Source organism: Natator depressus, chromosome 21 (genome assembly GCF_965152275.1).
Source record: "Natator depressus isolate rNatDep1 chromosome 21, rNatDep2.hap1, whole genome shotgun sequence".
In the NCBI taxonomy this organism is placed as follows: Eukaryota; Metazoa; Chordata; order Testudines; family Cheloniidae; genus Natator; species Natator depressus.
In genome coordinates this window covers 13,112,935-13,125,439 of record NC_134254.1, presented here as the reverse complement: position 1 = coordinate 13,125,439, position 12,505 = coordinate 13,112,935, and the positions used below count along the sequence as shown (strand labels likewise).

Sequence of the window (12,505 nt, the reverse complement as noted above, 5' to 3'; positions counted from 1 at the left end):
CCCACAGCTTCATAGATATTCAGTGTTGAAGCTGTTTCATAGTGTGGCCAACTCTCCTGACTTTCTGGAGAGTCTTGTCATACTTGGTGTGTTTAGTCAAGCCCCAGCTCCCGGAGACGTGATTGTGTGAAAATCTTGGCTTTCATTAAAAGACAAAAGTACGTATCTAGCTCTCATGGTGAATACCCTGGAAATGTGATCGGAGTGTGACCTAAAGGCTCAGAACCCAGAAGGCAAAGAAAAAAGAACACTACATTTCTTCTTTTTAAGCCAAACTGTCTTAAAAATCAAGACTCTTGTGATTTTTTTTTAATTATTATTATCTTTGGTGACCTGGCATAAGAACGGCCACACTGGGTCAGACCAAAGGTCTGTCTAGCCCAGTATCCTGTCTTCCAACAGCGGCCAATGGCAGGCATGATATTTGAATTTGTGGGGACGGTGATACTGGGTATTTAGCTCTCAGGGGCTATTAATTTATGGTATAACGCTTACTCTCCGAGGAAGTATCCTTGTCAAGTGGGACAGATGCTCTGGGCTTATCAATAGGAGGCTGTAGGAGCCACTTCTTATGGAAGATAAAGGGCATTTCCACCAGTCCTGAAGGCGTTCCCTGGGTTTCTGCCCCCCATGCTTGCAGTCCACCCTCCTCTTTTTGCCCCTCCAAAAGCAGGCACGCAACTCATCCTCCTGGGGTGCTGTCTGGGGAGGGAGAGCCTCTGCCAGCCCCTTCCTGTTCCTTTGAATGGGAGCTTCCAGGATGCAGCTGAAGTGGCTGAATTGAAGGAAGTGAGAGAAGGGTCCCAAGGGGGAGTCACAACAAGGCTGGTGGAAAGCTAAATTCAGGTGTGTGAGAAAGAGAGAGAGGGCTCAGGATGAGCTGTCCCCAAGCTCCAAAATGTCCCTATCCTGGCTGTTCCTGCGGTTTGGGAAGCATCCAGCTCATAATGGGTGCTACTGCTACCACTAATTATCCCTGGTTCTTATCTAGTGCTCTTTGTCAGTAGATCTCAACGTGCTTTACAAAGGAGGTCAGTCCCTTTTAACAGGTGGGGAACCTGAGGCAGGGTGAGGGAACACGACTTGCCCAAGGTCACCCTGCAGAGCTGGGAATAGAACCCGGGTCTCTGCTTTATCCATAGTCCATTCTCTAAATTGTCTGCCTCCACAATTCTCTGTACCCTGCAGGCTTCACCAGGTACACCCGTCACAACAACAATATCAATGCCCCTCTGCTATGCTGTAGCAGATATCTGGGTCCTCCAGCTCAGTTTCCTGTTGGAGAAGAAATCAATGATATGGAGCCAGGGTATTTTCTTAGTGGAGCTTGTTTTTTTACGCTATATACACCAGTCCTGGAACAGAGATGGTGACAAGCAGCATGCAAGCAATCTCCTCTTTCAAGAATCTCAGCCCAAACACTGATGCCCAGTTCCCAGGGACAACTCAGTCCTGAGAACTGACTCTAGTTAGAGAGATTCAGGCAGAGAGCAAACTTTCCTGCAACGAGCAACGGCTGCCCTGAGGCAAACCTGCGTGACAAAAACAAATAGCAAAAGAGCATGTCTTCAAAGACTGTACACTTGCTCCTACACTGAGACAGGGGGAAGAAACTCTGTGTAAGACTGTGTAACAGGGACCCCTGGTGACTCCTGCAAGAACAGTTATGTCCCTTAGAGCAGAATAATCCATCCCACTGCAACTCCGTTCAGAAGCATGTAAATACATCATCTGGAATTTAAACAGGACAGTGGGGTTAATACACCTGTCCTACTCTATGGGATCTTTAATGACCAAGTGGGCCAGACCTCAGTTTCACATCTCATCTGAAAGATGAGTGAGACACCTTCCTTCATCCTTCTGATGTAGATAAACTGAGTTCTATGCAGGTAAGGGCACCTCTTGGGGGAGACCATATATGCTCACTGTCTTTCTGCATGTACATTAAAGATCTGATGGCATCTTTGGACAGAGTACAGGCTGGCACAGGTGTTCTTGGCCAAAAGTTCCCTCCCTCCTCCTGATGTGAGCTAGTCTTCTGGCGGGCTGCTTCCCTGCACCCCAGAGGAGGCTGCAATCCAGTAGTGCCCCATGAGTATGGGTTCCTCAGTGCATTAAGATCTCTTGGGAAGACAGGCACTACATAAATGTAAAATATTGTCATTTTGGGTCCCATCCCACAGCTTTCACTCCTACTTCATTCTGGCCAACCGTCCATTAAGGATGGCAGGGTATAGCCTGTTAGGACAGATTTATTATGCATAGAAAGGGGAGAGTTTGTTTTCCATAGCAGCTTTCCCAGTCAAAGCATCCCAGGGCCTGATCCTCAGCTGATGTAAATCAGGGTAGCTCCATTGACTGCTACAACGTGATGCTGATTTACACCAACTGAGGTTCTGGCCCCCAAAGGGCAGTAAGTGAACCATAGATGGGGGGGGGTACTTTGGGTGTAATACTGCCATTGATTTTTTTTTTATATACCTGATCCATAATTGAACATCTTTCTCTCAGGCCTAAGGGCCAAATTACATTCATCCTTCTGTGGATATGCAAAGCGGGGTGCCAGGTACCTCCAACCCCATGCAGGAGGTAGCTGTACTTGGGCTGCGGATGCTAAAAAGAGCAAAGGAGGGAGGGGTCAGCACTGCCAGGGAGGTGTATTTGGGACCACGGGCTGGCCACCACCACCCCACACACCCACCAGCCAGGGGCCTCAAGGGAACAGGAAGTGAGTGTAAATTGCCCCTTTCCCTCACTTTGTATTAAGTGCTCTCTGCATGGCATATTACCCCCTTCCTTCTTGGCTCCTACACGATGACCCCCTGGCTGGGTTCTCAGGAGGAATTGAACCAAGGAGTTCTGGAGATAAAAGTACCATCTGCACCATTCATCGCTTCCCTGCAGAGACAGCAGAGCCAGGTGGACCATTCTGGATCTCCCCTCTGGCTGTGGGCTGGATCCCAGAGCCCAGTACGCTTAAGGGAAAGACTTCGCTCCCTGAGCTCTGGGGTTACCCTTAGCCCTGCCCCAGAGAGCCTCCAGCAAGCCCCGGCCTCCCACTCAGCCCAAACTGCCAGCAGGCTACGGTGGGGATCCTACAGACCCGGCTGCACAATCCTAAAGGCCCAGAGATAACTATGTAGGTAAACATGGCACCAGTAAGCTGCTGACTTATATGGGTCGATTTGCAGAGGGGCTGAGCACTCACAGTGCCGGTCAGGTCATGAGCAAATTGCTCACCCAGGACCTTGGGCACTGGCCTTGGCAAAGGAGTTGTCCCTTATTCGTTTCCCAAAAGGTGCTGGGGCTCCTTAGCTTCTCCCTGGACAGTCACTAGAAACCACCCAAAGGAAGGTTTTGATGTGAGGCCCCATCCAACATCTGGCAGTCCAGCTTTCCCCTGGGGGAGCATTTTCAGCCTAAAGTGCCTGGTGTTGGATTTCCCATGGGGGGGACCCCCCACCCACAATTCTGGCAGGGGGTCAGCCCAGGCACGTTCTGAACCCTCCTCAAATTTCCCCTGGCCTGTCACGACATCTTGAAAAATACCCTGGGAGGGATAAAGAGCCCTTTGCCTGGCAGGGCGCAGCGAGCCGGGAGGGAGGGCGTGCCAACGGACATGGGCTGGCACATCCCAGGCCGGCACTCCAGGGCATTAGGGAGAGCAGGAGACTATCTGCTGACTGTCTCCTGAGAAGGTCACATTGGGCTGCGTGGATTTACACCAGCTGAGGATCTAGCCCATTCTATCTGCTCCTGGCATCTGTTAGTCTGGCTGTGGATGGAGCTGGCCTGGCAAAGTCGGTGGGTCTGTTTTTAACTCCAGCCTCTGATCTCCCTGGGCCGGTGCCTCCAGAGATCTCCGCTGCCTTTTCCCCAGGGAGAGCATGACATTCCCACCCCTCCCTGGAGCCTGGCCAGGCTTAATTCATGGGGGGGTAACGTGCTGGGAGATCCCCAGATGGTCCGGGGGTGTAAGCTCCCTAGCCGGGTAGAGGTGGATGAGGGTGGATAGGGGCGGGCTGGACTGATCAATACAAGGCGCGCTGAAGGCGGGGCGGGAAGGGTTAACCAGCTCGGAGGAGAGGAGAGAGGGGCTGAGCCTGGAAAGGCAGGAGCCGCGTATAAAAGCAACAAGCAGCCGACGGCGTTTCATCAACCCAGCCCCCAAACAGGGCTGTGCCGCCGCCCGCGGGTCTCGGATCGGCCCCCACCCCAGACGCAGCTGCCACCTGCAGCGCTCCCTCGCTGGCGCCCTGCCGGGGAAGGTGGCGAGCCCAGAGAAGGAGCAACAGATCTCCCTGCCCCAGCCCCGGGAAGCCAGCGCCTGCTGGGTGATGCAAGAGGATACTCTGGGTGTGAGGAAGCTGCAGCTGCCACAGGCCAGCCCAGCGCCCCCCGGATCGCCTCCTTCCCTCCCTCCCTCCCGCCGAGCCAAAAAGTGACCGTGAGCTGGCAGCGAGCGAGGAGCAAGCGGCTCCTGGATCCCACCCATCCACGCGAGCGAGCTCGTCTCGGGGCTGAAAACAAAAAACAAAAAACCCAACCCCCAGCCTCGGAGACAGAGACAGACAGAGCCCGGGCAAGTCTCCTGGTCCTAGCAAGTGTGTTTACATCCCCTCCGCCTGCAACTGACCCAGATCCCAGAGACTCCCAAGCCAGCCCTCGGCTCTCTTCTCTCCCCGAAGCGCGCCTGGAAGGGGAATCCAGCCGAGCTGGGGGGAGGGCGTGTTTCCCCCCCAGCCTCAAGCCAGGATCCCGGTGCACCCGGTGCTGTCTGCTGGGGAGCGGATTCTATGGAGTGTCTGACAGCAGATGAAGGGGGAATAGAAGAAACCAAAGCCAGCCGTTCTTGTTGGTCCTTAAGCCTGTCTTGGAGGGGAGTATAAACACAGGGAACCAACTCCTCTAAATATAGCCAGGATCAGGTATCTACTCTTCTTGTGTATGAGAGAGAGAGAGACCTTCCTGGAGCATCGCTCTGAATCAGTTTCCTTCCCGCTCTTCCAAACTTTCAGATCGATCTTAAAGCAGAGCAAAGCTCTCCCATCTTTTCCCAAAGACTCTGATTTTTGGATTGATTGATTTTTGCCATCGCCAGCAGAGAGAGGAAGACAGACACTTGCTGCGGCTGTTGAAATCTCTCTGTCTCTCTCTTCCTCAGATTTATTTTTGTGGCTTTCCCAACAGCCACATCTATTTGTTCCCCGAATCGAAGTGCCTTTTGCCGCTACTTTCCAGCTTGCAGCCCGGTGGCACGAGCTTCTGTCACTGTTCTTCTCTTCCCGGTGGCGATTTCCTCGTTGCGGCTTCCTGGTGTTTGGAGCAAGGGCACCAGGCCTTCGTATTGCCCCCTTCCTTCTCCCCAAAGCAGCCACCTGTGCCCAGTCTCCTCCTCCAGAGAGAGATCCATGAGGCAGCCAAAGGGCAGAGCTGTCTGAGGTTGGGGAGAGAGAAAGCTGAGCTCCCCCCCACAATCGCCCTTCTGTCCCAGCTCCTTGCTCAAGGAAGGGTGTTTAGAGGGCATTTCCCATCCACCTAAATCTATGATCAGCTCGGTGTGTGTCTCATCGTACCGTGGACGCAAGTCTGGGAACAAACCACCCTCCAAAACATGCCTGAAGGAAGAGATGGCCAAAGGGGAAGAGTCGGACAAGATCACCATCAACGTAGGGGGCACCAGGCATGAGACCTACAAGAGCACCTTGCGGACGTTGCCCGGCACCCGCCTGGCTTGGCTGGCCGACCCCGATGCCCAGAGCAACTTCGACTTCGACGGCAAGAGCAACGAGTTCTTCTTCGACCGCCACCCGGGCATCTTCTCCTATGTGCTTAACTACTACCGCACGGGCAAGCTGCACTGCCCCGCTGACATCTGCGGGCCCCTCTTCGAGGAGGAGCTGACCTACTGGGGCATCGATGAGACCGACGTGGAGCCCTGCTGCTGGATGACCTACCGGCAGCACCGCGATGCCGAGGAGGCGCTGGACATCTTCGAGAGCCCCGAGCCCGGGGCAGGAGGAGAGGAGGCCGAGGAGGAAGGGGGCAGGGAGATGGCCCTCCAGCGCTTGGGCATGGACGACCGGTCGCCGGGGGCTGCTGGGGCCACAGGAGGGCGTGGATGCTGCCGCAACTGGCAGCCTAGGATGTGGGCGCTCTTCGAGGATCCCTACTCGTCCAGGGCAGCAAGGGTGAGTTTGCGAGAGACAACCCCGGCGGGTGGGTGGGAGGGGAGGGAGGGATCAGAGCAGGTGCAGGGTCATTGACATGCATTGGTTCCCCCCTCATTCATCTGCTCCCCGGGCGCATTGGTTCACCCTGTCATTCATCTGCCACCCCTCCATGGGTGCCTCGGTTCTCCCATTCATCTCCCCCACCTGAGCTGCCTTGCTGCCCTCCCCATATTTCCCCCTGAGGGATGCTGACTCTTCCTCCCTCCCCCCACCCATGCTCCTCTCTAACTTCCTCTACTCCACTTCTCCTGCCCTGCACAAGGGGTGGTTTCAGCCACAGAATGATCAGCCGCCAGCCCCCGACACCAGGCCAGCACACGTCCCCGGCTGCCATCCCACAGCCGGTGGGGACTGAGGGATTGCCAGGGAGAGTCCTTGCCAGCCCTAAATCCTGGCAGAATTCCAGGTGGCTCTGGAGGCTGGTGGATTATCCAGTTCCTCTTGCCATTCTCTGTGGATCTACATGCTGAAAGCGGTTTAATGTCATAAGGTTACGGCAGGGAGTCCAGGACTGGACTGCTCTCACACCCAGGCCTGCCGACATGGACAGACCCACAACACGCCCACACAAAGCCTGTCTCTCTCACACACACATCTGTGCACGTTAAGGGGACTCATGCAAACGCACCCACCCACACCCATCTGTACATATTCAAATACATGGAACATCCCCATACAAACTCTCCTGCCTGTTCCCTCACTCCCGCATACCAGCATCCCTACCGATGAACACACTGGCATAGACACACCCCCATATGCATGAACACAGACACATCCGTGTGTACGCAGCAACACAAACACAGAGCGTATCCCTACCCAATCCCATAGAAGCTCACCTGCACCCATCTTCACCCTCACACACACCAGCATGTGCTTCTCTTCGCACACTCCTCCCCAAGCCCACACACTACCAACTCATACAAACACACACTCATGTGCTGCCATGCAAATCCCCATCTACCCCTGCACCCTCGTCCGCTCCTGTTTGCACATCCGTTCCCCGTTTCACACCCAGGTCGTAAATACCATCAGGCTGACACACTTGGGAACGAAAAGAGGGTTTGACATTCCTGGCAGGAACCGCACTCAAACCCAGAGAGTGAGATGCTCCTCCGGAGTGTTTCCTTTCAACTAAAAGAGAAACCCGACAGACACCAGAATAAAATGCTCTGGCAGCGACGGCCTCTCCAGAGAGACCCGTTCTAAAGAGGGAACCAAACCTCCGTCCCCTCTCTGAGGGATCTCTGGCTTTGAGAGCTGCTCCAAAATAGATGCCACTGAAAACAATTGCTTAGGAGTTTTTTGCACTGCATTTCCCTCACGCTGAGCTCCTGTTTTCCAGGCCGGGGTGCTGATGAGGGAAACCAGGCATTGGGTATTTCTTATGACTACTCCAAGCCAGGGGGAGTGGCAGCACTGCTATTTCCGGCACCAATGCTGCCAGGGAGCCTCGGGGATAGCTCATTGGGAGCAGAGGTTGATGTCCCGGGTGCAGTGGGTGGGAGGATATAGCGTAGCTAGGTAGTCAAGTGACTATAAAAATGGCTCCTTCTTATCCTTTATAATAGAACAAGTCTACGTAGCATATAGCTGCAGTGATCTCGGGCTCCTTTCGGTAATGCTTTCCATTCCACTATCTCACAGCATTTTGCAAAAGTTTGGGACAGCAAACGGTCCTTTTTTCAGGGAAACTGAGGCACTGAGCAGTGAAATCACCCACTCCAGATCGCTCAGAGCCAGGAACAGCACGTGGGTTCCCTGATTCTCAAGTCAGCAACTGATCCCCTGGACCACTGGGGCAGAGTAACTAAAGCAGGGAGCCATGGTGGGTGCTTAAAGGACTGGGAGCAAACTGGGGCCATATCCTCAGCTGGCATAAACGGTGTCCTTCCAAAAAGCCATACTGGAATTTGGGGGTGTTTAAACTGGGGGCTTTGTTTCCAACCCATCTTTAGCTCTCATAGTCACCTTTACTCTGACCTACATCCGCAGCTGTAATGAAGTCAATGGAAGTGTGCTGAGGATCCAGACCTCTCTTTGTAACCTGACAGGCTAGGGGCTAGAAGAGCATTTAAACATGGTGAAATCGGATCGGGTTCAAAAGCCCTTCTCGAGCCAGGCCTTGGTATTCCACCTGCTGGATTCTAAACAAATCCTTCTGCCTACTGGACTCTGTGCTTGGAGGAGAAGGAACTGGAGAGTGTGACCAGCCGGTTCCCTCTGACATCTGTGTTGTCTTGGCAATGAGTTTTGCAATCCTACTTGCTTTGTTGGGGCAGGACTTGTCAATGCTTGGCCTGAATCTCCTCTCCCTCACCCTGGTGTAAATCAGGAGTAACTCCATTGGGTCTCATGGCATTATGCCAGTGGTAGTGTGAGAGGAGAATTGGGCCCACACCCCATCTATCCCACACACCATTTTACCACAGCTAAATAGGACCCACTGAGTGGAAATGCACCAATTACACTGGTGTAAGCAAGGTCAAAAGTTGGCCCAAGTTGTTTTCTCAGAGGATGTAATTGACTTGGTAGGGCCTTGGTATGTGGCAACCAGTTGGATGTGGAGGTGACTCCCCTGTAGCTATATAGGATATATAGGTACAGGGCCATACCCTCAGCAGGTGTCAATCAGTGTAGCTCTATGGAAGTCTTTGCACAGTGAGTCTTGACTCTTTGTGTGACTGTGGGAAAGAGAGGGGACAGGATAATATCTTATACTTAAGCCGCAGCAGGCCACCTCCTCAGTGGGTGTCAATGAACACAGCTCTGCTGAAAATAATGGAGCTATACTGATTTACACCCCTCGTTGGGAGTAATGCCCCACCAGCTTACGTCTTGTAAAGTCTTTGACAACGGTGCAAAGTGAGTGTCAAGACTCGACCACGTCAGAATGGTGGTGTTTTACACTGTGTGCTGGTGTAAATGGTGGCACGAGTGCAGTGGACCGTCAGTCCTGTTAACTAATGCGCATCTCACCCCTATGGGGAAGGTAAGTATTATCGCCATTGTGATGATGGGGGAAATTGAGGCACACTGTGAATTGCGGGAAGAGCTGGGCGGAGCAATCAGCATCTCCTGGCTTCCTGTTCTGTGCTCAGTCTCCAGCCCCCTCTCAATTTATGCAGCATCTTTCATCCTGAAGGATCCCGAAGAGTCTTACAAAAATTTGGATCGAATTCTGCTTTACTTACACCAGTGTCAATGCAGAATAACCCCATTGAAACCATTGGAGTTGCTCCAGATTTCTAGCAGTGTAGCATAGAAAAATTTGGCCCTTTATAGAAAATTTGTCACCCACCACCAAAATACAGCCACCTCTAAGGTGGAGCATGGCAGCTGCTTACCAGCATGTAGTAACACTCCCTGAAAGATGGGCGCAGGAAGCATCCAATATCCACATGAAGTAGAAGGGAGAATTTGTCTTTGTCTTATGGTAGCGCCTAGAGGCCTCGTGGTGCAAGGAACTGTACAAATACTGTACAGTAAAACAGTTCCTGCCTGTAGAGTTTATGATCTAAGCAGACAAAACAAGGATTACTGTTCCCACTGTAAAGGAGCTGAGGTGTAGGGAAATTAAGTGATGTGCCTAAGGTCACAAAGGGAGTCAGTGGCAAAGCCAGGAAGCTAGTCCAGATGTTTTGAGTTGCTGTCTAGTGCAGTAGAGAGGAAGGATGGTCCAATGGTTAGAGCACTGGCATCGGACTTGAGAAAACTGGATTGAAGCCACTGCTCCGCCCCAGATTTAACCTCTCTCTGTCTTCGTCCCCCTTCTGTACAATGAGGATAATAGCACAGCCAATAACAGGGCCATATAAGTACTATAGAAGGCTAATCACGAGGCCGTCCTTCCCTGGGTGGATCTGCTGACTCAGCCTGTCCTGGGGCTGGCATTACCCCGGTCAGGTGAAAGGGAGCGTGTGTTCCCGAAGTGACAGAGTGGCTCCAAGGCTGCTGATGTGAGCTGAACCCTGAGTAAATCTAGTGCACTCCGGTGCTGGAAGGGAAGTGACGGACGCTTGGTCACCGTAGCTCGACTAATGCATCCCACTTGGCCTGCAGGCCTCCTCGCCAGCGGCCGAGCATTCAGACACCCTGAATTTGAGAAATAGATTGCTCTGACAGAAGCTAAGCAAAAAGTAAACAGGATGGAGGGTGGGGAACGGAGCTGATGAGAGATACCTGTTGCCTAGCTACGGGCCCGGTTCCTGCTTACTCGAGTCCTGTTTCACCAGAATCACAAAGTCCAGGGTGTCTGGGGTTGTGAGCCAGCTGATGGCTTCCGTCTCCTGCCCTGTTTGTGGCCCCAGTTCCCCACCTTAGCCTTTTGCAGCACAGTGCTATTGCCACACGGTGCCAGAGTTTTGCCTGGTTACCTCTGTGCCCAGCACAGGGTTTCCATTGTTGGACTGTAGTTTAGGTCCTTAGGACTGACACTGTGTTGCAACAGGCAGGCAGGTCTGCTGGCTGCTTTATTTCAGCCATCCAGCCCGTGCCTTGCATGTCAAATTTATTAGATTTCGCTCGTCGATTTACCCGACAATTTGGGATCAGCTGGAAAAAATTATCCTTTGGATTTCTGTCAAAACATGCCAGTGTATGGAGATCACATCTGCCCTTCTGTTAGCTGCCTCTGTTGATGGCAGGGCAGAAGCCAGTTATTTAATTCATCTGGGAGCCTGATCCTTTCCTTCCCCACAGCACTTTCCTCTCTGGATGTTTTTTCTCAATGGGTGAGAATGAGATGGGCTGTGATGTTTTCCCAGGGCAGTTCCAAGGAAGCAGAGTGAGGCTCCCTGGTCGTGGAAGCCAGGTGGGACAAGTGCACGGCCCAGGTCCACGGTTGGAGGCATCTGTGATGCTGTGTGAAAGGAGGATGCTGTTACAGAGCCAGCGTGGCTGAGATTGGAGCTAGGAGGTGACAGAGACGGAAGCCTGATTCCCCTCTTTCTCATCCCAGTGTAAATCAGGTGCATCTCCACTGGGCCTGATTGCTCCCTCACTAACCCCAATGTGAGTCAATTGTTACTCTACCGATGCCAACAGAGTTACGCCAGTGTAAAACAAGTGCAAACGAGAGGAGACTCAGGCCCATGAGTGCTTAACCCTTCCTGTGCCAGAGTCCAGATGTGGAGCGTCAAGTTCCCTTTGGATTAAAAGTGTAGGAGAAGGTGGGAATAGAAGATCTCCCAAGCCAAGCCACAGTCCTTGTGAAGCATCAAGACTGAAGTGTTAGGAACAGATGAGCTCTCCCACTCCTTGACCCAAGGCTCCTTCCTAACCAGCCCTTTCACTGAGGGTTACTTCTGAAAGCCACAAACGCTCTTCAGGAGCTGGGTGGCTCAGGGGACTGCCAGTGGCTTCGAGAGGCTGATCAAAAGGCCATTGAAGTCAACACAGAGACGAGGGCGAGTTTCCAATTAAGGCCCTGGAAGCGTTCCCTCCCCCAATCACCGATTCAAGTCCAGCCCCAAAGTGGCAGCGATCAGAAGCTGCTGCCAGGAGGTTGTTTGATGGCCAAGGAGAAATGAGATGACAGTATGCTGATGTCACAAAGACCACCATGGCCGTTAGCCTTCCCCGCATCCCAGGGGAGCTGTCACTGAATGGCCCTTGGAGGCTGAAATCCCCTCTTAGTTCTGTCCCGGGTAGAAACCTCATGCTGCCCTTGTCCGTCTCTGCAGCTAAGTCCCAGAGCTGCCCACCTGGCATCTTTCACTGGCACTGGCTCACTAAAGTGACCGAGGAGCCTTCAGCCCTTTGGTCGCTGTCTGACTCAAACTCGTGTGTCCTGCTCTAGAAGTCTCTGGACAGCTCGTCTCCAGGTTCTTCTCTCTTCTTTACCTACACGTTCTATTTTCACAAGCGACGCGAGGGTAAGAGAGGGGGTCGCAAGAGAAAGACCAGGCTGCTTCCCTTGAGATGGAGATTCGATGCCAGCCTAGCCTCTTGGTATTTAACCTTCTGCTAGACGCTCTGCGTTATCTCTGCATTAGCCTGGCAGCAAGAAAGGCTGATGGGAATGAACCTGGCTAAATGACTAGAGCACCCATACTGCACACAGCAATTTTACCCCCAGCCTGGGGATTGTGAGACACCCTAGAGCCCCTTTTGGAGAAAGTAGACCTGTCTAATGCAGCTAAATTGTAGCTCGGGGAACTTTGCTTGGTGCAGTGGCCGTGATATTGCTCTGCTCAGAGTTTGTGGGTTGGGTTTTTTATTAGCATTTCATTCTCCCTGCACCCATGGAGCTTGGCAACTGACTCAGCATCTGC

At 52.8% G+C, this 12,505-nt stretch overlaps 1 protein-coding gene across 6 annotated transcripts in view; it reads left to right on the top strand.

Moving 5' to 3' along the window:
• Positions 1–4,103: 4,103 nt before the first annotated feature.
• The window catches only part of KCNC4 (potassium voltage-gated channel subfamily C member 4), a 49,812-nt gene continuing 41,410 nt past the window's right edge, over positions 4,104–12,505 (top strand). For 3 of the 6 annotated variants that reach the window (XM_074936123.1, XM_074936120.1, XM_074936119.1), the window contains exon 1: positions 4,104–6,191. In XM_074936123.1, coding sequence (XP_074792224.1) covers positions 5,547–6,191 — 645 coding nt within the window. In that variant the 5' untranslated portion in view covers positions 4,104–5,546. The remainder of the gene's footprint in view (positions 6,192–12,505) is intronic. The other 3 variants (XM_074936122.1, XM_074936121.1, XM_074936125.1) reach the window with 1 other exon arrangement.